The 22,356-nt window shown below is 39.3% G+C and overlaps 1 protein-coding gene across 14 annotated transcripts in view; it reads right to left on the reverse strand.

The window, feature by feature from the left end:
- The window catches only part of SOX6 (SRY-box transcription factor 6), a 413,675-nt gene that overhangs the window by 242,750 nt on the left and 148,569 nt on the right, over window positions 1-22,356 (reverse strand). For 13 of the 14 annotated variants that reach the window (XM_033153469.1, XM_033153452.1, XM_033153460.1 and 10 more), the window contains one exon: window positions 2,016-2,253. The exons of the other annotated variant lie outside the window; for it this stretch is intronic. In XM_033153469.1, the coding sequence (XP_033009360.1) occupies window positions 2,016-2,249 (234 nt within the window). In that variant the 5' untranslated portion in view covers window positions 2,250-2,253. The remainder of the gene's footprint in view (window positions 1-2,015; window positions 2,254-22,356) is intronic. 14 annotated transcript variants of the gene reach the window in all.

The raw sequence follows: 22,356 nt of genomic DNA on the forward strand, positions 1-22,356 counted from the left end.
CTGCCATTGTAAGAGAAGTAGAATTGACCCCAAAAGCTGAAAGAATAAAAACATCAGTTTTCAATTAGATTTCCGAGGAGAGCCATTGAAACACTTCATGGCAATTCACACCTCACCATGATTAAGGAATACCTGGAACTGTGGAAGACCAACTCAAAAGTTTTTATGCATTTTCCCCACCCCACCCCTATGTCCTGGTATATTTGGTCCCACCTGTCAATTGAAGGTTAAATGCTGCAGTCAATCCCTATGCTGTTCTATTTCCCCATTAGTTCAGATATCAGCCACTTTTTCTGACTGATTGACATTTATAATTTCAAGCGACATGATTTTTTTTTTTTTTGTAAGCTTCAGGAATTCAGTTTATGCTTAGGACGAACTACTACCACTCACAGGCAGTCCTCACTTAGGTGAAGAATTATGTGCAGCCTACTGGATCTCTCCTCAGGGACATGTGGTTAACTACTAATGATTTTCAGGAACTTTATCCAAGAAGGCTGGGGTATTTTTCAGAAACAAGAAAAGTGAAACCAGAAAGCTAAGTCACTCGAGCAAAGTTCATGCACCTGTTTCAGAAATCTGATAATGGGAGAGTAACTTGTGGCTGTTTCAGCTTCTTGACGGAAGAGCAAGTATTGACATGAAGTTGCGTCCCACCTACCCCCTCCCCCAGAAAAGAAGTAAATCTGGACGAAGATTTGCAAATACATTGAAATGTAGATTCAGTGCCACACCATCCCCCCCACCCCATCTCCTTTTGAGTTCTTTACTATTCCTCTCTCCACTTTTCAAAGAACATAAAAGGTTCAGTTACTGTATAAGATATATGTTTGATCACATTTAATTTTTTAAGCTCCTAACACCTGGCTTCAGGGACACATTTTTCTCTCATCACACAGCCTGAGTAGATAGTTTGTACCTTGGGGGAACACAGCAGGTCTGGGAATCCTATTAGGCGTTCTCTCACAATTATGGGGAGGGGACACATTTTATCCAACTATCAGCACATCTGCTGCTGTGTATCTGATGTTTGCAGGTTAACAAAGAGATAGAAATAATTTCCCACAAACTGATGTGTCACACGCAACCCGAGAGAATGTTCCCTCAATATGTTTTATACAAGTTTCATTGTGTTAACCAAGCTGCTCTAGAGAGATGCCCTCCAGTTAAGCACTGGGTGCTTTTGTCCAAAGTCCAATTATAAGTCTGAGGGATGAGAAGTAGGTGGCATGACTTTTGCCATTCTCTCCTCTTCATTGCCAAGTGAAAATTAAATTATTTAATTTGTTTGATCATTGGTCCTGGAAAGAAGGTAGATGAGACAAGAGTCACCTCTGCAGTGCAGGACTCCATTGGTAGGTCTGAAACCAATGAACTTAAAGAACAACACATCAATCATTAGAGTCAGACATCTGTGGCCTGTGGCAGGGTTAATGGTGTTCTGAATTGTGAAACCAAACTAGACATGAAGTTATCTGCATGATGGAGGGGATGGAACTCCTATAATGGCAATAAGATCTCATACTGGGCAAGAGGCAATTAGCTTTGCTGAACTTAAATACACTTTAGAACAGCCTTTTCTAACCTCCAGGTGTTAGACTACAACTTCTACCTGCCCAGTCAGTATGGTCAATAGTCAAAGACAATGGGAGCTGTAGTCCAAACATCTGGAGGCTGGTGGAAGCTGCTTTAGTTCCCTGAAGAAATTAGCATTACATTCAAGCTCAGCCATCACTGACAGAGTCTTCATAGCCATGACCACAAACACAATACAATATTGATAAGGTAAAAGATGCCAAGACTTAAATTAGGAAACAGAAAGAAAATGATGATAAACAGGGGCACTTTCCTTTTGGAGGTGAACTAATCCCATGACTTCATTCAAGAAGACTGTATACATATAAGAGGAACTGCTTAGCTTACTGACATTGATCTCTTACGCACTGTGTCTTTTCAGTTGGAAAATATCATGATTAAGAAGAGTTGCCTAAGGTTGTCACAGATTTAGGACATACCATTCTATGCTGGGTTGAGATAACACTGTTCCAGTCAGCGTCTTGTTGGATTGTAGTGACTAGAGTTGGTAGCTCCTCAGAGTGAGGTTTGTTGTGCAATAGGGTGTGTAGAGGCAGATGGGAAGCCACAAGCTCCTCATTGTTGCTTTCTTCCTGCTCCTGTGATGCTAAGTCCTGGGTTGTTGCTTCCTCTCCATCAGCTGCAAATGGAGAGGTGGCCTGCTTGGAAGACATTCTTCTACAAGATAAGAAAAGGAAACACACAGATACATTCTATTAAATTTAAAGACTAGGCTGCAAATACAACAAAAGGAAAAAAATAAAGTCAAAATTGGGAGAGGTATTTTGCTTGCATAGGGTTTTAGTGTTCTGTTAGGAGCCACCTAGAGTGGCTGGGGAAACCCAGCCAGTTGGGCAGGGTATAAATAATAAAATTATTATTATTATTATTATTATTATTATTATTAGGGTCTACAGAGTGACTCTTTGCATGTTTTATTTAAGCTACTGCCAGATAAGCATGCATAGCACCACAGCCTTAAAGGGTTTTACAAGCTTGTCTAGGTAGTTGGGGAGCTAGAGTGGCTGGAGTATGTATAAATAAATAGTAAGTAATTAAGTAAGCAAGCAAATAAGTAAATAAATTTTTTTTATTATTATTATTATTATTATTATTATTATTATTGCTACCGCCTCCAAAACTAATTTACCATCATATCCCTAAACTAAGTGTGGTTTGCCAGGAGCCAGGGAGCAATATCAAAGGAAAGAATTAGTGTTTACACTTTTCAAAAGCTACTTATGCCTGAGTAGATATACATAGGATTCCACTATAATTGTCTGAAGTTTCCATTTTATATTATTTATTCATTTAAAATATTTATATACCACCTCTCATTAGAACAATACCAAATCACTGTGAAATTAAAAATATATATGCAAAAATGCAATGCAAAACAATTCACCTTCAATACAAAAAAATCAGTAAAAACAACACATCACAATTTCAACAGGCAGTAATTATTCAACGGGTATCAGAGGCCAAGAAAACGTTGAATAAATAAATCAGTATGTTTTTAACAGTCAGCAGAAGCTTACGATAATAGGTGACTATCGAATCTCAGTAGGGAGCTCATTCCACAGGCTGGAGCCACCATGGAGAAGAACCTGCTCCAAGTTGTTGTGAAATAAAGCTCTGAATGTCACAGTACCTCCTCCCAAGGTAACAGTCTATATTCAGTCTACACGTGGCATATATATAATTGTATGCTGCACTGCTACAACTTGCACTGGATCCTTGTGGTGAATGAAGGCAGGTATTGTATAATAAATATTTCAAATAAATAAAAAGTGAGAAACTGTTCTATCAGATAACCCAATGCTAAATTGTCCAGCCCTTTATAAGTTAACAAGACCTTCGACTTGGTTCAGCAGACTTGGATTCAAACTTGGATCAGCAGCATTTGCAATTCCTTTAGCACAGGTGTGATATGTGCATGGTATGTTGTTCTACTTTGCAACCTAGCCACTGCATTTGGCACCAGCTACAGCCTGTAGATCAGTCTTAAGGACAGCCCCACATGGAGTGCATGCAATAGTCCAAAATAGAGATTAACAATGCATAGGTCACTGTGGCTAGACTATATCAGTCCAGGAAAATTTGTAGTGGCACACCAGCTGATGCTGGCAAAATGCACTCCTAGGCACTGACGTCATTTGGGTCTCTAGTCACAAAGATGGATCAAGGAGCATCCCTGACCTTAACAAAGCCTTGATCAAGACACTACTGCAAGAATAAGAATTTGAGGTAGCTGGATTAAGTTCTCATCTTTCATGTGAATTTCACATTTAAACAAGTGAGTCCTCTGTGACTTAAACCCAGAGAAGGAAGCGGTTGGTGCGGCCAGAATAATCATATTGAAATACCAAAGGTATGTGATTTCTAAAAGCTCCTAATGTACATACAAAGTTTTTCCTCACAACCCAAAGGTTTTTTCCTGCGTGGTCTCTTAATTTAAGTGAGCATGCAAGAACGGCTTATCTGAGTACAGTATTTGTACAATTAAGCCAGAAAGCCACTGATCACTTGATTATGGAATGTGTTCCCCTTGCAAAACAGAATTTATAAGCCACTATCTATGCTGCTCCAAATAAGCCCTATATTTGTAAAGCATAATGATCACATAAGCTATTTTAACTACAGCTAGGTAGAACTTTTGGAGGGAGGGGGGCGTATGGCACTAGATTCATAATGCAAGAAGTCCTCTAATGTTAAATAAATAAATGATCTTGAAGTTTGCATTACAGTGGTACCTCAGGTTAAGAACTTAATTTGTTCCTGAGGTCCATTCTTAACCTGAAACTATTCTTAACCTGAGGTACCACTTTAGCTAATGGGGCCTCCCGTTGCCGCTGCGGCACAATTTCTGTTCTCATCCTGAGGTAAAGTTCTTAACCCGAGGTACTATTTCCAGGTTAGCAGAGTCTGTAACCTGAAGCGTCTATTACCTGAGGTACCACTGTATTTGTGTTCTAAAAATCAGGTTTCCAAAATAATTTTCTATTCCATATTGTTCCTTTGCTACAAGGTACGAAGAATTTGGAATACAATCAAATGTGTTGGATCAACGATAAAGAAAGGTATGCATTCAAAATTTCTGCTTTATTCTAAGAAGAATATTTGATATTATCTTTTTAAGCCTTTTCCATAGAAGCAGACTCAAGATAATGTTCAAAAATAATTATTTCAATAAAACAGGGGGAAATGTTAATTTATGAAGAAACAAGAAGACACTGTTAAGGTAAACTAACAGTTCAAATATATTAATGGAGACATATACTTAAGATATTCTTAAGAAAATTTAGAATATCTTTATTGCTAAAACTGCATCAATAACTAAAGAATGAGGTTTCCACCTTAATTACTCTTTAATAATAATTGATTTCATACCATTTCCTTAAAAATGCGCAAATCAGTTAACAGAGGAAACCACATGAGCATTTTTCAAATTAGCAAATCATTAACTCAGTAGTACTGTTTCTATAGACAAATAATTACTGATTAAAGAGGATGGAAATCTGAGACTAACAGTTAAATTTACAGATCTGACACATGCTTTCATGAATATTACAGTGAAGGAAATATCAAGTGTAAAGAAAAATAATTAAGTTAATTCCAATTTAAACAGTAGTTTTTAATGTAACAGGCCAAGTTTCACATAGGATTTAACAGCTAATGCTAAATTTCTCACAATTAATGAGAAGAATCAGATTTAGTATCCTACAGCGAACAAAATTATTATTGGTTCAGCTAATCTAATTATATACATTGTAAAATAGAAGTATTATAGGCTGTTTCACATAAATCTGAAACATATCAAAACATTGATACCTGTCATGCAATAATAATCATAACATCCACAAATCTTACAAATAATTTTAATGCTGACCTTTAGACTGTGAGTGCAAACCAAAGTACTGGCAATGACCAGAATTATCTTGATGTTATCACTGTATGTACTACACTAAACTAACAAAATAGCTGAAAAATTGATGTTTATTTCAAATAGTCAGGACAATTTTTCCCTCCAGTTTCAAATTCTAACTACTGCAGCATATTTTAACCATTACATTAGTGTTGCAGTCACAGGATCCTGACATTAGAAAGGGATAAGTCAGGACAAATATTCGGAATCAGGGTGCAAGACATACCACCTTATTTTAAACATGAAAGCTAAATGTACAATATTCTGATTACCAGCACAGTACAATTGTGAATAAATCTCCAGTGGTTTTAAGGCAATGGTGCATTTAAAACAGTTCTTAGAAGACGATTCTATTCACTTGAGCATTCATAGGCATCTTCCAATTACAAACAGGGCTGACTTCTTCCAGAAGGAATAAGCTCTGGCTGCTTTTTCAGTTTAAATTAATCATGACACAAACCCAGAAATGAAAATGTCTCTTAAGAATAATTCCAACTACAAACTGCACCAATGAATAACAGTGCACAATCCTAATTAAATGCAACTGTGCAGCTGTGAAAATAGGTTAAATCTGTCCAAAGCTATGAGATGGCTTTTAAAGGCTGGTTTGTTAGGGAGTGTTTTCTTAAGGAAGGCTGGGCTCTCGGTCTTAATCAGCCAATAAATTATTTCCTGCAATTACATTAAATAGAAAATTATCTTCAAATTGGGAATGTTAATTGAAAATCAAAATTCAGAGTGAAGTTTAGAAATTACATGCTGAATATAATTAATCTGGAAAGACTTCACCTCCGTTTCATAAACAGGATTTGGGTAATTCCTCAAGTGACCGTTCTGAAAGCTACCGAGTTAACAGTGCAATTACACTGGAAACATCTTTTCTTTCCATTTCATTTTTGTTTATTTATACATACATATATCAATGTTGATAAGGACGCATCAGTAATGCACACAGATAAATACACCTTAAACAATATATCTACTCAGGATACTTAAAAATAAACGTTAAACAACATGAAAATGTTTTTATCATAATTGTGAAGTTTTGCTACAAATCTAGAATATCTGTGCAGAAACACTTATATGCCCAGCTTTTTGTCTGTTTATCTATCTACACACAGACACATAATCTGCCGGATAAAACAGCACCAGATCCTGAAACTTCATAAGCTATTCCTATTTTTGTCACTGACAATACTGCATGTATCAGAACAGAGGATTCGAATCTGAGCATTATCTACCAAGAAGTGATGCAAAAGTCTTATTGAAGGTTTTCTAGTTATAGTAACTGATGGACAGGCTCTCTGAATTCAGGGAAGGGCAAACTCATTTCCAGCTCCCCATCCCTAATGATTCTGTATACTGCAGACAGAGGTGAGGAACCTCAGGCCGGGGGGGGGGGGTCCACCTATGATGTCAGGTGAAGCAACTGCCTCAGATGGCAGGAAGGCTTCCAGAAGGTTGCACAGAATAGCATGCGACTCTCAGGTATTATAAAAAAGGGTTTCCCATCCCTGAAATACTGAGTCAGTATTGCAATAAATAGATAAATTGGCCTATGTGCTAGTTATGCAGAATAAATAATAGTCTGTTTGCATTTTATAATGCCTATAGCACCTGTCTTATAGGTAAAGGTAAAGGTACCCCTGACCATTAGGTCCAGTCATGTCCGACTTGGGGTTGCGCCGCTCGTCTCGCGTTACTGGCCAAGGGAGCGTACAGCTTCCGGGTCATGTGGCCAGCATGACTAAGCCGCTTCTGGTGAACCAGAGCAGCACACGTAAACACCGTTTACCTTCCTGCTGGAGCGGTACCTATTTATCTACTTGCACTTTGACGTGCTTTTGAATTGCTAGGTGGGCGGGGATTCGAACCGCTGACCTTCTGATCAGCAAATACTCCTGAAATATGCTCTTTAGCTGTACTTTTGAAACTGCCTGAGCCCTAAATAGATCTATGGGTGCTGTACAAACTTGTGCTATTTGCACTCCAGCTGCTGCACTTTGTCCCTATGCAGATAAGAAATATACCAACTAGAGAAGGGAAGGAAGGAAGGATGTGGATCCAGCAGGTAGACCTGCCCACCTGACAAGCAGCTGATGTCACAATGATATCTGGTGACTTTTTTAAAAAATGCAAATATACAGACTGCAAAGTGCTGACAAATCAGCTGGTAATTGAGTTTTGTGAATCCTCGTCCACAGTGGGCCATATGACCTGATGATTAGCCAACTGTACTTGTGAAGCCACATAAAAAGTGCTTTGCAAGCCATTGCCATATGTGATGATCGGCCGACTTTAAGAGGTTGCAAAGTGCCATCTTTTGCAGGTGCCATCTTTCAGCTACTTATTTGTGCCTGCAAAACCCGTTTTGGCACAGCCATGTCTTTACCTTCCTCATACCAGATGTCAGGTGCCAAATAGCATGATGTGCCAAATAGGCAGACCTGACAAGTCTAATTAGGACCATGGGCCAAACGTACCCCACCACTGAGGTACAGAATATGTAGTTTGAGTGGTTTTGTTTTTTGTTTTAAAAAACGAAACAGGATGTCTCAGGTGGAAATAACGGGGGTAGAAGACAGGGTGCCTCAATCATGACTAATCACGGACAGAAGGAGGTATGCTGTTGGAGGCAAGGGTGGTTTGGAGCCCTGGAATACCTGCTGTGACCACTTTGCAAGCCACTTTGAGGACAAAGTCACTGGCATTCATGTCAAGCTTAATGCTATTGATGTTGATCCAGCGCGCCATGAGGTATTTTATATTTTGAGCTTGGGGTTCCCTGTGTTAAAAACATGGGCAATGTAGTGCCCACACACACACACACCCTTTTGGCTCCTGTCATGGACCCCTTGCCTCTCCCAATTCTTATTAGTATTTTTAAATTAGTGTTTCTTTGCTTTGAATTAGGCTACCTTTTTGGGGGTGGGGAATCCGAGCATCACCAGTTATGTCGCTATTTTGTGTTGCCCTCAATGGTTTTTAAGATTTTCAAATGGGCCATAAAGGTTAGAAATTTCCTAAGCAATTGTTTCATGTTGTTGTGTTACAAATTTTAGCCATTGAGGCTGCAATTTGAAGGGAGGGGCTTCTTAACCCTTTCCCCCTTATGCCATACTGCTGCCCCAAACCACTCTACACAAAATTGACAATTATACTTTTATTTTTTTTACCTAGTGAGATCAAGCCAGCTTTGGGAGAGTGATTTTCAGCAGGAGTGTGTTGCAAGGGGGAAGGGAGAAGAAGCCTATTCCTTCCCAAGGTGGTCTTCCTCTTCAAAAGAATCACAGAACCATGTAGAATAATGAAGTTCCATTCTAGTGAATAGGGCCAGTGAGGGGGAGCACAACTGGAATCTTGAAGAACTTACTAAAGTTTGTAAAAAAAACAGGTTTATGACCATCTACATCTGTGCGGAATCTGTGGTCCTCCAGATGTGGTGGCAGTAGATTTCCCATCATGCTTCACTACCAGTCATCTTAGTTGGTAGTGCGGGGAGCTGTAAGTCCAGCAACATCTGGAAGGGCAAGGGTTCCCCAACCCAGAACAACATGATCCTAAGGTATTTTCTGGCATTCACAGAAGTACTATTTAAAAACATAAAAATGCAAATCACTCCTATTCTAAAAGTGGTTTGACATTGTGCCACTTTTTCATTTACCTAATATTATTTTTGTGCGTAACAAATTTATAATGACAGTGAAATCAGTTCTTTTCTAGAAGTTGTTTTTTCAAAAAAAAAAATATTTTTTAAGAAAAGAATCTCTTGCCACTTATAACCCCTGAAAACAGGGATTTATAATGGAAGTGCTGACACAACCCTAACTAAAGCGGCGCAAATGGTGCTGCTATAATACACAAAATCAAGTTCTATTATTCTAAACTCTTCTCACTTGTGGGGTTTTTCTTTACTGTGCTCCCAGACAAACTGCTGAAGCATGAAAAATTTAAATGCAATCAAATGGATCCAATTCCACTTTCCTAGAAACAAGTGTCTACAGTGGTACAGTCGTAAAAGGAGAGGCATCCAATTTGTCTGATGCTAGTTTTTAAAAATCTGTTTATAATACTGTGCAGTAGAGGAATAAGAGGAAATTACAGTCACTGAATTAAGTGACTGTCAGGGGGGATACATTGTATGACATTGAGGGGGCACTGGAAGGAGGTACAAAAGCATTGCTGTAATAAACTGTATGACACCATGCCATGCTGAGATGTGAAGGGTCCCCACAAGATAGATAGATAGATAGATAGATAGATAGATAGATAGATAGATAAATAGATAGATAAACAGATGACTGATAAATAGATGATAGATAGTTGATGATAGATAGGTAGGTAGGTAGGTACAGATAGGAAGAAGGAAGGCAGGAAGATATACAGATATGTATGTATGTAATTTGGTAAATTTTGCAAGCAGATAACCTGTGACTCTTGCACAGAGATTCTCTACCTAGTGTGAATTCTGCACATACAAAATTCATCAGTAAGTTCTTTTCACATGTAGAATGGTTTGCTTGTAAGATAAAAGCTGCTGACCCAAGTAAAGACAAGACTTCGCAAAAACTAATCGTTATTCCTGTCCCTTTTGTGAGAAGCCTGAGCTTATAGAAACTTTCCATCCAATGTGTTTTTCAAATACAGTAATCCAAAATGCACCTTCAGAATTCTTATATGGCATTTGGAATTCCCACAACATAAGGGGGAAATACCTCTAATACGTTATCCAATGAATGAACAAACAGAAACAAAATTCACAATGTCAGTAAAAGTGTTCTGACAAAATAATTGTGTTGTGATACTAATAGCACTCCTCTTCTTGGAAGCCATCTATTATCCCTCATGTGGAAAGGCTGAACTGCAAAGAAATACAAAATACTGTAGGCTGTAGGAACGTGATATTGAAATCGGGTCTTTGGGGGCCTCAATCTAGCATCCTTGCCCAAGGAACAATTTGCCAGATACATCAGTCCAGGACATTTCTTCAAACCCAGTAAATATTATTACTGTTAGAGCCAGCAATGATGGCCTGTCCTCTTATCATGGATGACCTTTTCTTCAATTATCAACTTGGTCTGGACTATCACCTTCTTTCAGCCAGATATTTGTTCTCGCTCTCTGCACTACTGCTTTGATTTCCATTCCTGCTCCTAGGCCTGGTTTTAACCATAAATTTCTCTGCAAAGTACAGAACTCTAAAATCACCTACCTCCACTGTTGAATCAGGTTTCCTTACTAAGCTATTCAACATTAACACCTAACCATTGGTATCTGCAGCATTTTGCAGCTGGACCTGGTTAAGAGTTCTGGTTCCCGAGTCTCTTTGGGTCTGATCTTACAGAAAAGGCCTCAATCCTTCAATTAGCATCTATGCCCCCATCCATCTAATGCAAAAGGTAAAGGTAAAGGGACCCCTGACTGTTAGGTCCAGTTGCAGACGACTCTGGGGTTGCGGCACTCATCTTGCTTTACTGGCCGAGGGAGCCGACGTTTGTCCGCAGACAGCTTCTGAGTCATATGGCCAGCATTACTAAGCCACTTCTGGCAAACCAGAGCAGCGCACGGAAATGCCGTTTACATTCCTGTCGGAGCAGTACCTATTTATCTACTTGCACTTTGACGTGCTTTCAAACTGCTGGGTTGGCAGGAGCAGGGACCAAACAACGGGAGCTCACCCCATTGTAGGGATTCGAACCGCCGACCTTCTGATCAGCAAGCCCTAGGCTCTGTGGTTTATACCACAGTGCCACCTGCATCCTTCCATCTAATGTAGGGACAGCCAAATGGTACCCTCCAAATACTTTGGACTACAGCTGCATTCAGATGTGAGGTTTATTGCTTTAGTTTTATTAGTTGTAATGCCAGCACTTCAGTCTCATTTTCTAATGTTACTTTTCACACTGTTACATTATGGAACCATGACATTTTCATTAACATACTGCCATGCTGTGCTAAATTTTAAATGATGGGAAAGAACCGTATGCTGGGACACTGCTACAAATTTTGCCATGTGAACGTACAATACAAAACTCCCATGATTTCCCAAGTTAAAGTTGTTGGGGTTTTTTCTGGAAACCATTGACATGGAAATGAGCACTAAACTTCCACTAGATTTCCAGAAGTGGGTTTTACGTTGTGTGAAATATCACACAATATGAAGAAATTATCAGGGAAGGAAATGTCAGGAAAAGAGAATGAAGTGCTGTTTGAACACAACCTACAACTCCCAACATCCCTGACTGCTACCAATGGAGCCTGGAGCTGATGTCCTAAACATCTGGAGGGCACCATGTTTGCTACCACTGGTTTAATGGATTCAGACTCACACTGCACCAGGTCATATAAAAATGCAGATGCGAATGTTCCTAAGATTCAAGAGTAAACTATACCACTTCAGTCTGCAGTGAAAGATTGTGGATTTTTATGCTACCCCCCGCCAAAAAAGAAAATGTAATAAGGGAATTAGTGAATTAGAAGGAACGCTTTCCCCAACCCTTTCCATGTTGTGTTATTTTTCTACTTGCAAGGTAAGGTGATCTTATGGAGTTGTTAAAAAATGTTTTGTGCACCTGTGAATTTAATGGCACTGTCTGTTATGTATTCCGTCACTTCTGTTCCATGAATAGATCCAGACGGGTGTAGCTTCACTTGTTTCAGCGAATCAGCAGTCATTTATTTTGCTCTGGAAGCAGCTCCACAAATCAGACATAGAAATTATTTGCTACATCTGTGCCCTAGAAGAGTACCCATTTCCAGGAAGCATGGCTTAATTAGAATGGGAAAATGGAAATCTTAATCTTGGTGCCAGTTTAATTGGAACCCTGACTCTGCCAAAATGTATTATCTAGCCATAAATTCAGAAACATAATGAATTGCTGAAGTAATGCTCTAATCCACCTGACATTTAATAACAAATAGTTGCTTCCTTAAATTATAACGCATGGTATCCAATTACAAGGGGCATACATGACAGGGGCGAGACCGTACAAGAGTGGTTGCCTGTACAGTGGGATTTGTATCATGACACGTAATTCCCAAACAGAAAACTATGACAATGATGTTTGGTTCAGCAGTTTGCACGAGGAATTCTGTAATTCTGTTTGTTGCTTACTTCTGGTACCTCAGCATTTGGCTGTTTTTCAGTAAACTCATGTAAGACCACAACCCATAGCTATGTTTACTCAGAAGTTCCATTAAATTCAATGGGTCTCACTCCCAGGTAAGTGTGAGTGTATTTATAAAACAGGTATAATAAAAGCAGCTATGCAAAAAAAAGGGGGGGAAGAGAGAAAAAGAGTATATACTATGTTTAGATATGTGCATGGTGTGGAGTAGGGTGGGGAGAGAATTCTCTCATAACTAGAACTCAGGGCCATCCAATTAATCTGAAAGCTGGAAGATTCATGACAGACCAAAGAAAATAATTCTCTATCTTCCACACTGTGCCCCCATCAAATTTACTTTATGCAACATTCAGACACCAAGTCCTGCTTTATTCTACTCTCCCTGTGCCCCTGGCATAGTTCCACCTGTTGAATGGTGGGGACAGTCCTGAACAGTGTAGATTACATGAAGGTAAGTAGAAAGTGGGGTAGGAGTGAAGCCAATGTGGATGTCATGCATAAATTGGGAGGCGGGGCGGTTTTTCAGGTCAGAACGCAACACCCAATGTGCTGAAGACTAGTGAAACACTGGTCATACAACTCACAACTCCAGAAGTTAATGTTTTCTGCAGTTTATATTTAGCTGATAATATTCCTGTCACTTGATTTATACAGCCTAAGCTTGTTCTTTGGGCTGGTGCTCGTATGCCTCGGAATGCTTTGACTCATGAATTGTTTCTCCTGATAATGTTACATCATGTAACTACCTCTGTTTAAGTGGTTAGTATTAGCTTCTCTGTGCTGCCTGCCTTTAAAGTCATACAGCTCTGCCATGTGTCTCTGCATATCTGATTTCTTACTGACACTCACACAGATTGATTGAGAGACAGACAGACAGAGCCTTCAGCTAGAAATTTTCTAAATGGGAACAATAGTAAGGGTGCTGGCAACAGACCTAGCAACAGTCCTTGCTCTGCATTTACTTGCTTCTTTGGCAGCCATTGTAACAAAGCATAAAGTATACATAAATATAGACTATTACCATTAAGGGGGAAAGTCACAGTTAACCACTACTATGTGATCTAGGTAACATAAATAATCACCTGCGCTTGCTGAAGTTCTACCAAAAAACAACAAAAACAACCTAAAAATCCTTGGATTATTATATTTTGAGGTAATAGCTGAAAATAACTGCATTGCTTTATTCCTGGCATGTATGTCACCCTAGGCTCCTTTGGGAGGAAAAGTGGGAAATAAATTTAATAAATAAATAAATAAAACAGCTCTCAGGGAAACTCAACAGAACTGTTTTTGAAGAAGAGTAAACAAAACAATTCTTAAATTATGTGGGGTTGTGAAAGATATTTGAAATCCGTATTTCTTCCAAATTCATCAGCTGAAGGTACCTTCATGTGCTTTGGCTCATCTATGTGGCTTTCAGGAGTGGAGTAAAGCTGAAGGGACAGACTGTATCACATTAAGACACAGTAAATGATAAAATATATATATATATAATGCAAAACACTTCTTTATTCTCAGCAAAACACTTTTCATGTCCAGTATCTTAAAAACTGATTCCCAGCACTTCATTCTACATCTCAGCAATACCTTTTGTTCCAGATCTGCAAATAAAGTGTCAATTTCAAGCGTATCTGTAATCACTTTCTAGTAAAACACCAAATTAGTACCTTGGTCCAAAATGAAACAATGGGTGCTACAGTGCAGTTGTAGATTGTTGGTTTACTGTAAACCCTACTATGCAAGCATGGTATTTCTGATTCAACAGAGGTTACACAAGCAACAAAGCAGTTAAATATAGGTGCCAAACCACACTGCCAGGAGCTCTTAGTACTGTGAGGCAGTGTTACCTGACACCTCGCTGAACGTAAAATTACTTGTTTCTGCAACTGAGGACAATCAAATTGTCACCTTCCATTGTAATAATGCACAACTGGTGATCAGCTAAGTGCAAACATAATTACCACAAAGCTACTAAGAGAAAATGTAAATATTTCTCAAGAATAAACACATCCATCCAGCTATCCAAAGATGTCTTCATTTTAATGTCCAATAGCATGTGGAAATTCAGATGCTAGCAAATGGGGGGAAGGCTTTGTAAGAATACTTTTGTGTTGCTATATTTGGACACTAAACCTTGCAGATAGCCTCCAATGGCTCAGGGGTAACATGTAGCATAGCATGGGCATCACAAAAGACACATTTAATGATAATGATTATAATTTTCTGTAGCATCTATGTATGCTTACAGACTGTGATACAGAGCCAGGCCTGCCTGTTCCCATACCCCTCAACTTTCCCGATTTTTCATGCAAGAGCACAGTGATCATTTTGGGTGCCATGATCTCACCCCAAAAAGAAACCGCAATTTCATAATGGTCACGTGACTCGTGCAGCAGTGCAGCCCCAGAAGATGGTGTCCTGGTTTTTCACATCCTCAATGTGTTGGAAGATATGCTATTCCCAAGCTCAGTAGACTAGACTAGAGGCAAAACCAGCACACACTAGAGCAGAGTGTTCCAAACTTTTCAAGTTGGTGACACACTTTTTAGACATGCATCATTTTGTGACATAGAAATTCAGCTTTACTAGCAAACCGGAGGTTGAACTAATCCCTTTTCAGCCCTGAGAGGAGCACGGGGAGCATTTGCGCAACACACAGTTTGAAAAGTTCTGCATTGGAGTGATATTGCCTTCTATTTGAGACCTTATTTCTAGCATTCAGCACTATCAAACTCCAAACTAAAACAACTTGCTGATTTGGTGGCCAAGCTCTGCAACAACTTCAGTATGAGCATTCTGTTTGCTTTCCTCTCTCTCTCTCTCTCTCTCTCTCTCTCTCTCTCTCTCTCTCTCTCTGTGTGTGTGTGTGTGTGTACACACACACACACACACAGAGAGAGAGAGAGACTCATTCACTCACTCACTCACAACTGTACTCCTCTAGTGAAGCAGCCCTGACATATGAATGCCAACTGCTTGTGCGACTACTGTGTGACTAACGAAGGTGTTGTACAATACTGCAAACTAAACAAGTCAAACATTAACTTTGACCAAGTAATTTCACCCAGGTCATTGATGCCTAGTTTTGATTTTGTTTGCTTAATTACTAGAAAGCACATATGGATGTTTACTTCTGCAGATTAATATGTTAATCAACTGCACACGCATGCAGGTTTTCAAAATACACTTTAACAATACAGTGGTATCTTGAAATAAAGGAAAACTCAGTACACTAAATATCTATGAGTCAACTTCAAAACACAGTAGGCTAGGCAGGCAAAGTTAACAGTGCCCGCCTTCATGTTGGAATTTGTGACTTGGGCTAAAACAGCCTTCAGTGAGTAATAAAAATAGCTCTGTGCCTCACATTTACTGAACCACACAACATGATATCTTACAGACATCCAGGACCATTCTTCCCTAGAGAGACTGAAGACTTTTACAGACCCTGCACCAGATTCACTAGTGAAATGTAATTACTGTTAAGAATAAAATATAAAACATTCCTGAGTAGAAACTAACCTCCTGTATAAAACATGTAGTATATTAAACAGCATCTCTTTTAGTAGAAAAGACGACAAGAAACTTCCACAGGTAAAATGTGCACTGCTTAGTTGAAGAGGAAATTTGAGGGTTTCCTCACAATCTCACTTCCATTAATAAATGACATACTTCTCAAAACAACAAACAGATGGCATGTTTCTAACTGCCCTCAAGACATGCAAATAGAGGCAATAAGTAAATAGCACAAGTAGCATTAAAGCTGATACAAAAATACCCCCCCCCCATTTTCCACAGTTATAAACAACACACAACCTGACAATTAATCTCCCACTAAACAGAACATTAGTACATGGAAATGGTGCCCATTGGGACTTGTAAGGCAGAAGGCAAGGAGACGGATCGTAGATGAGGTCCTACCCAATGATGGACAGAGTGAACTACAGTGGTACCTTGGGTTACATACGCTTCAGGTTACATACGCTTCAGGTTACAAACTCCGCTAACCCAGAAATAATGCTTCAGGTTAAGAACTTTGCTTCAGGATAAGAACAGAAATTGTGCTCTGGCAGCGCAGCAGCAGCAGGAGGCCCCATTAGCTAAAGTGGTGCTTCAGGTTAAGAACAGCTTCAGGTTAAGAACGGACCTCCGGAACGAATTAAGTATGTAACTAGAGGTACCACTGTAGTTCTAGTTTTTTCTCCATCCTCCTCCCGGTTGTAAGAAGGCAGACAGGTGAGGGATGGATGGGAACAGACTGAGGTTGGTGGGGTAATGCCCTATTTGCCCTAATGGACCAGCATCTACCAGAAATTGCTGCTGTGGCCTGGCAATACTTAGGAAATTTGATTTTTGCAAATTCTGATTAGTATGTGAATCCAAACTTAATAATCTACTGTACTAGCTTTTGGAACTCCTGAATATTCAGATGCAGTTTGGGGCTCAAAAATGTAACAAAATATGTTCAGGAATGCACATTCTGGGAGAGCATACATTTAGAAATGTATATATAGAGAAAATAGGTTTATAAAATATATATTTAATTGTTTGTTTATATGCAAGTTTTCCTACAGATTCTTTTTTTAAAAAAACCCAACAACCTCTTATTCATGAGGAAGTGTGATTGGAGAGAAGTGAAAATGACACAGACTACAGATAAAGTGAGCTGCCAATTCCAACATTGCTCCAATACTGTCGCCATATTTTAAATTTGTGAATGGTTACAGATATCAATTGGTGCTAAGGCCAAATGGATGAATTCACCTATATGTCAGGACTTGCATGCTAGCCACTGCCCCATGTGACAAATTATACAATCCCGAGAGAACTGTGCTGGCTAGCAATTTCACTGCCAAGCCAAATTTAAGGTGCCAGTAATGAATGTTGCATCTGCACCGTACATTTAAGGCACATGGATTCCTATGAGGAATGAAATAATGGTGTGGGTGGGACCTTAAAAGTAAAGGTACCCCTGACCGTTAGGTCCAGTCGCGGACGACTCTGGGGTTGTGACGCTCATCTCGCTTTACTGGCCGAGGGAACCGATGTTTGTCCGCAGACAGCTTTCGGGTCATGTGGCCAGCATGACTAACCCACTTCTGGCAAACCAGAACAGTTCACGAAAATGTTGTTTACCTTCCTGCTGGAGCGGTACCTATTTATCTACTTGCACTTTGACGTGCTTTCAAACTGCTAGGTGGGCAGGGGCTGGGACCACAGCGCCACTCGCGTCCCTGTTGAGTGGGACCTTATAAAACCCCAAATAACTTGGGATCTAGAAATTTGAAGAACTGTCTCCTCACATACAAACCTACTCATGTACAGTACTAAGATCCGAAGGTGCAGCCCACTTAGTTGTCCTGCATTTAAGGGGCATTCTTATGCAACAACCTGGGAGATAGCTTACTTTGCAATGGTGCCCTGTCTACAGAACACCCTCCCTTCTGATGTTGTATGGGGTTTTTGACCATTATGGTTGCTATTTGATCATTTATGCATTTCACCTATTGTTCTTTATTTGTAATTGTGTTTTTGTTGACTGTATTTGCTGGTTTTAAATCTGAATGTTTCACATTGTGATGGGGGAGGCAATAAAAATACGTTTTTAAATAATTAAGAATTAAAATAAATAATAATTGTAACCTCTTGGTCTCTGGACTGACTCAGCCTACAAAACAGGCAATGAAATGTTCCTGAGCAGGCAGAAGAGAGAGCTGCCTCTCTTACTGAACAGGGAGTACAGCTAAGTGGGTGTAAGCTCCTGTCTGGGAGCCCACATGTTTGCATGGTCCCAGTAAGCCATAATTTGGCTTACCACGTTGTGCAAACCAGACAAGTGTATAGGACCGAACAAGCTAGAAACATAAGAATCGTTTCAAACTGGCACACTGCCAGGAAGAACTGCCTTGTCCATATCATACTCCTGAAGGAGAGATGTGTGAAAATCTGTCCGAATGTCTACTTCTATTTTAATGCACGTTCATTCAACACACATCATGTATAAAAACTCATTCATTACATTAAAAGCAAGATATTTCGCAAGAGCACAGAGAATGTAGCTTTAAAATAATTTTCACAAGTAACACTTTTGAAGACAGGACTGTTCAAAATACAAGCTTAACACTTGTTAATCCAATTTTCTGTTAATTCAAATTAACAAGCTCTGCATGTTAGTACTTTAAAGTTGGTTCTTCCTTATACAACACAACTGAAATGTTTCCTCATTGTGCCTGATGTGGTACATAAGAGCTGAAAATAAAATTGTTCTTTATTGTGGTTTTCATCTCTGACCTGATTTTTCCTATGTCTTTAGGATTCAACATATGATCTGTATTTGAAAGGAAAGAACCGTAGTTTCCCCAATGTTGTCAATTTTTCACTTAGGGCTCTCTGTTGTAATAGTTTTTCCACTTGTGTTTACCACGAATAATTTATTATAGGAGAGTAAACAACATATAATATTCATTGTATGTTGATTACTTTGGCAGTCAAATTCTTGTGGTTTATGAGCCATCTATCCATTTGCAAGAGATGTCTGCAGTGAAAAAGCATTGGGCTTTACTGCCTCCTTTTGAAATTTTGGTACCCAAATCATCATGACCACATGACTTGATGCAATGGTTAATGGAGCAACCATGGGATGTATCCAGTTGGTAACTGTCAGCTGACAGAAGGCTCTTCAGAACCTTCCATTTGCAGAACAGGAATTGAGGTGATCTTCCTCAGTTCCCTCTCTCTGAAGTCCTCCCACATCTGCTTCAGAAGGGTTAGTGGAGCCTTCAGAATAATGCGGGAGAATTCTGTGAGGAGGAGAGGGGAAATCACTGAAGGTCATCTCAGCCCCTGTTCTCCTCATAGAAGGCCCTGCTGAATCAAAAAGTTCCTTCCATCAGTAGAGGGACACCAAAGTCAATATGAAAAGCGTTCCCTGAAGTCAGAAAGTTTGAAAACCACTGACTTGAGGCGGCATAAGAGAAAGATTCTACTGAATGATAAATGCGGATATTATGAAACTTTGCTGATTTACAGAACCAAGTAATTTAAAATCTGTGGGTTGTATCCAATATTGCATGAGTGAAAGCCGAGATCACACAATGGATTTCCCACTCAACACCTGCTTCCCCTAGTACCCTCAAAAAGCCTCTCCAGAGGATCAAGGGCCATTCTAAAATCACTCCAAATCAGATGGAGGACTCTTTTCACTACTGCAGCCCACTAAAACATATCCTAAAATGTTTGGTAGGTTCCCTAGTTCTTTGGATAAGTTTTTTTTATGGGGGGGGGGAAGATCCATTGTGTGAACTGCTATCTTCCCTTCATACAATATTGCATACAAATCCTGAAACCCTATAAACAGTGTTGGGACACAGTAGGCAGAATTAAACCCAGTCACATGACATAGTTATGAACTCAAGTGGTCAAAGCAATAAGCATATTCTCACTTGGGACATCCATATGGTAAAATTTCCTCCCCTCTGAGCATGCCAGATCTAATCAACTGGTAAATTTGAAGTGGTCACATGCCCCCTATTTTTAGAATTAGAAAGCAGGCTCTATGGCTCCCACATCATCCTGCTGTACTTGATTTAGCACACTATTAAGCACCTACTTAATTTTTCTAAAATGACAACTCCTCCATTCAGAGGGATGGAGAGAGACAGAGAAAGAGAGACAGAGAAAGAGGTCTACAACTTGCCGTGGGAGGCAAGTAAGGCATTATAATTCTTCTTGTCTAAAAAACACTGTCTTATCCTGATTGCCCTATTTTATTTCCTTTGTAATATTTGTTGTTGTTTTTTTTTTACTCTTTTGAAACTACCCTATAAATTCTGATCAACCACTGAAGGACAAAATAATATTTTTTTTTAATAAATGAACAAATGGCTCAAAAAGCACACTTTGGTCCATTACTGATATTTGGAGTGTCTCTAGAATCCATCAGAGACATAAATAAAATAATAAATAATAATAAATAAATATCAGGGGAAATTTATGACAGTGCCCTGTGAATGTCCAATGTGAATAAGGGAGACACACAGAGAAGTATTCCTGGTGGGTGCTCTCCAGTTACCCAGCCTGAGCTTGGGACATTTTCCAAAAGCTATATCAAACATATTTAGCAATCAGTGATGAGAGCTGGGTTATTTTAGTTAGCCATTTGGCAGAGCAATCCTGTCATGTAGGCAAAGTAACTACCAGATCCACTGAACTGACATTTCACTGTGGACACAGCAGGAAATGGGGGGAGGGGGGGAGAGACAGCTTTATCCCTCACACTGACTGTAATGAAAGGCAATTGACTATGGCAGTCCTGGGGGACTCTCAGTTCTAAGGACATGTTGGGAATTGAGGGGGCTTTGCAACTGGCAGAGCCATACCTGCTCCCACAAACCTGGTTTTCTCTGGGACATCTACACAGTTGATACTTCCTACCTAGACACCGGTCTACTTCTGGCAGTGTGTCACCCCTGGATGAATCTCCTGCTACCCCAGTGGAGTGGAACTTATTTCTAAGGCATTTCAGCTGGCTTTCTGGTAGGGCTTGAATTGCAAATTTATATATAATTGGCTTGATTAGAAATCAACATGAACATAAGCCACCTGCACAGCGCTCTAAAGTTTTACATCAAACTATATTATAATATAGTATAGTATATTGTATTATATTCTATTAGCCGTATATTTTCCTCCCATATTAACCCTCCAATCTGTATGTATATTATAACTTCTGCATTCTACTGGTGGAATCCTATACTTCCCTATTGCTCCTTTCTAGATATTAAACTTGTACAATGGGGGCAGGGTAATCACCAAAGCTTCTGCTCATACTGGTAGGATCACCAAAAGTATTGACTTGTAGCAAAATTTGGGCAGGATTTATATAGATTCAGCTTTTACATTCAACATATGTATCATCATTTGTTTCCCCCAACAAAGGGCAAAGTCTGATGTAGAAGTCAAATCAATATAGTTTTTTATTCCTAGTATTTTTTTATTATTTTCTGTACTGGTCTTAAAGTAATTTCCAGAGATGTAGGAATAAAAAATTTCAATGCAACTATTACTGACCACTTATCTTCCTTGTTTTAGAGAAGGGAAACAATTGCAATCAGGATGAGCAATAGAGTTGAGCAGGCTTCTTAGGTTGGCGGTTTATTGGAGTTTCTTTGTGGGTTTTCATCTTTCCTCATTCATTGACAATATTTAAATCTGCATCTCTTTAATGAATGAGCACATAAAAATAGCCAATTACCACTTTTTCACCTATGAAATAGCACCCCTAGTCCATTTCATATATGGCTTCAGCCCCTGTTCTAGCAACTGCTCCAGGAAAAAAAAGACCACACTTGAAAAACTATGATTTACAAGTTAAGACACAATGTCAGTGTAAGCTGAAGCATGTCTACTCAGAAATAAGTCTAATTTAGTTCAGTACAGCTGACTCCCAGTGTGCAACTGGACTATATATTTCCATACTGATACTTTTCTTTAAGGAAGCAAACTTTATAGATTCCATATACCTCTTACTTTTAATCATTATCAAATTGCTTCATTCCACTACAAGTTCAATCACACCAAAAACAGGAGGTGATGCTGAATAATATTTGCTGGCATTGAAGCAGCAAATTCCTGCAAAATGTGCTTGGCTGCCCATGCAGATCATGACCAAAATCAGTTAAACATAGCTGCTACCCTCAGCTCAAGTAAGGCTGCAATCCTAACCATACC

Source organism: Lacerta agilis, chromosome 1 (genome assembly GCF_009819535.1).
Source record: "Lacerta agilis isolate rLacAgi1 chromosome 1, rLacAgi1.pri, whole genome shotgun sequence".
Lineage (NCBI taxonomy): Eukaryota > Metazoa > Chordata > Lepidosauria > Squamata > Lacertidae > Lacerta > Lacerta agilis.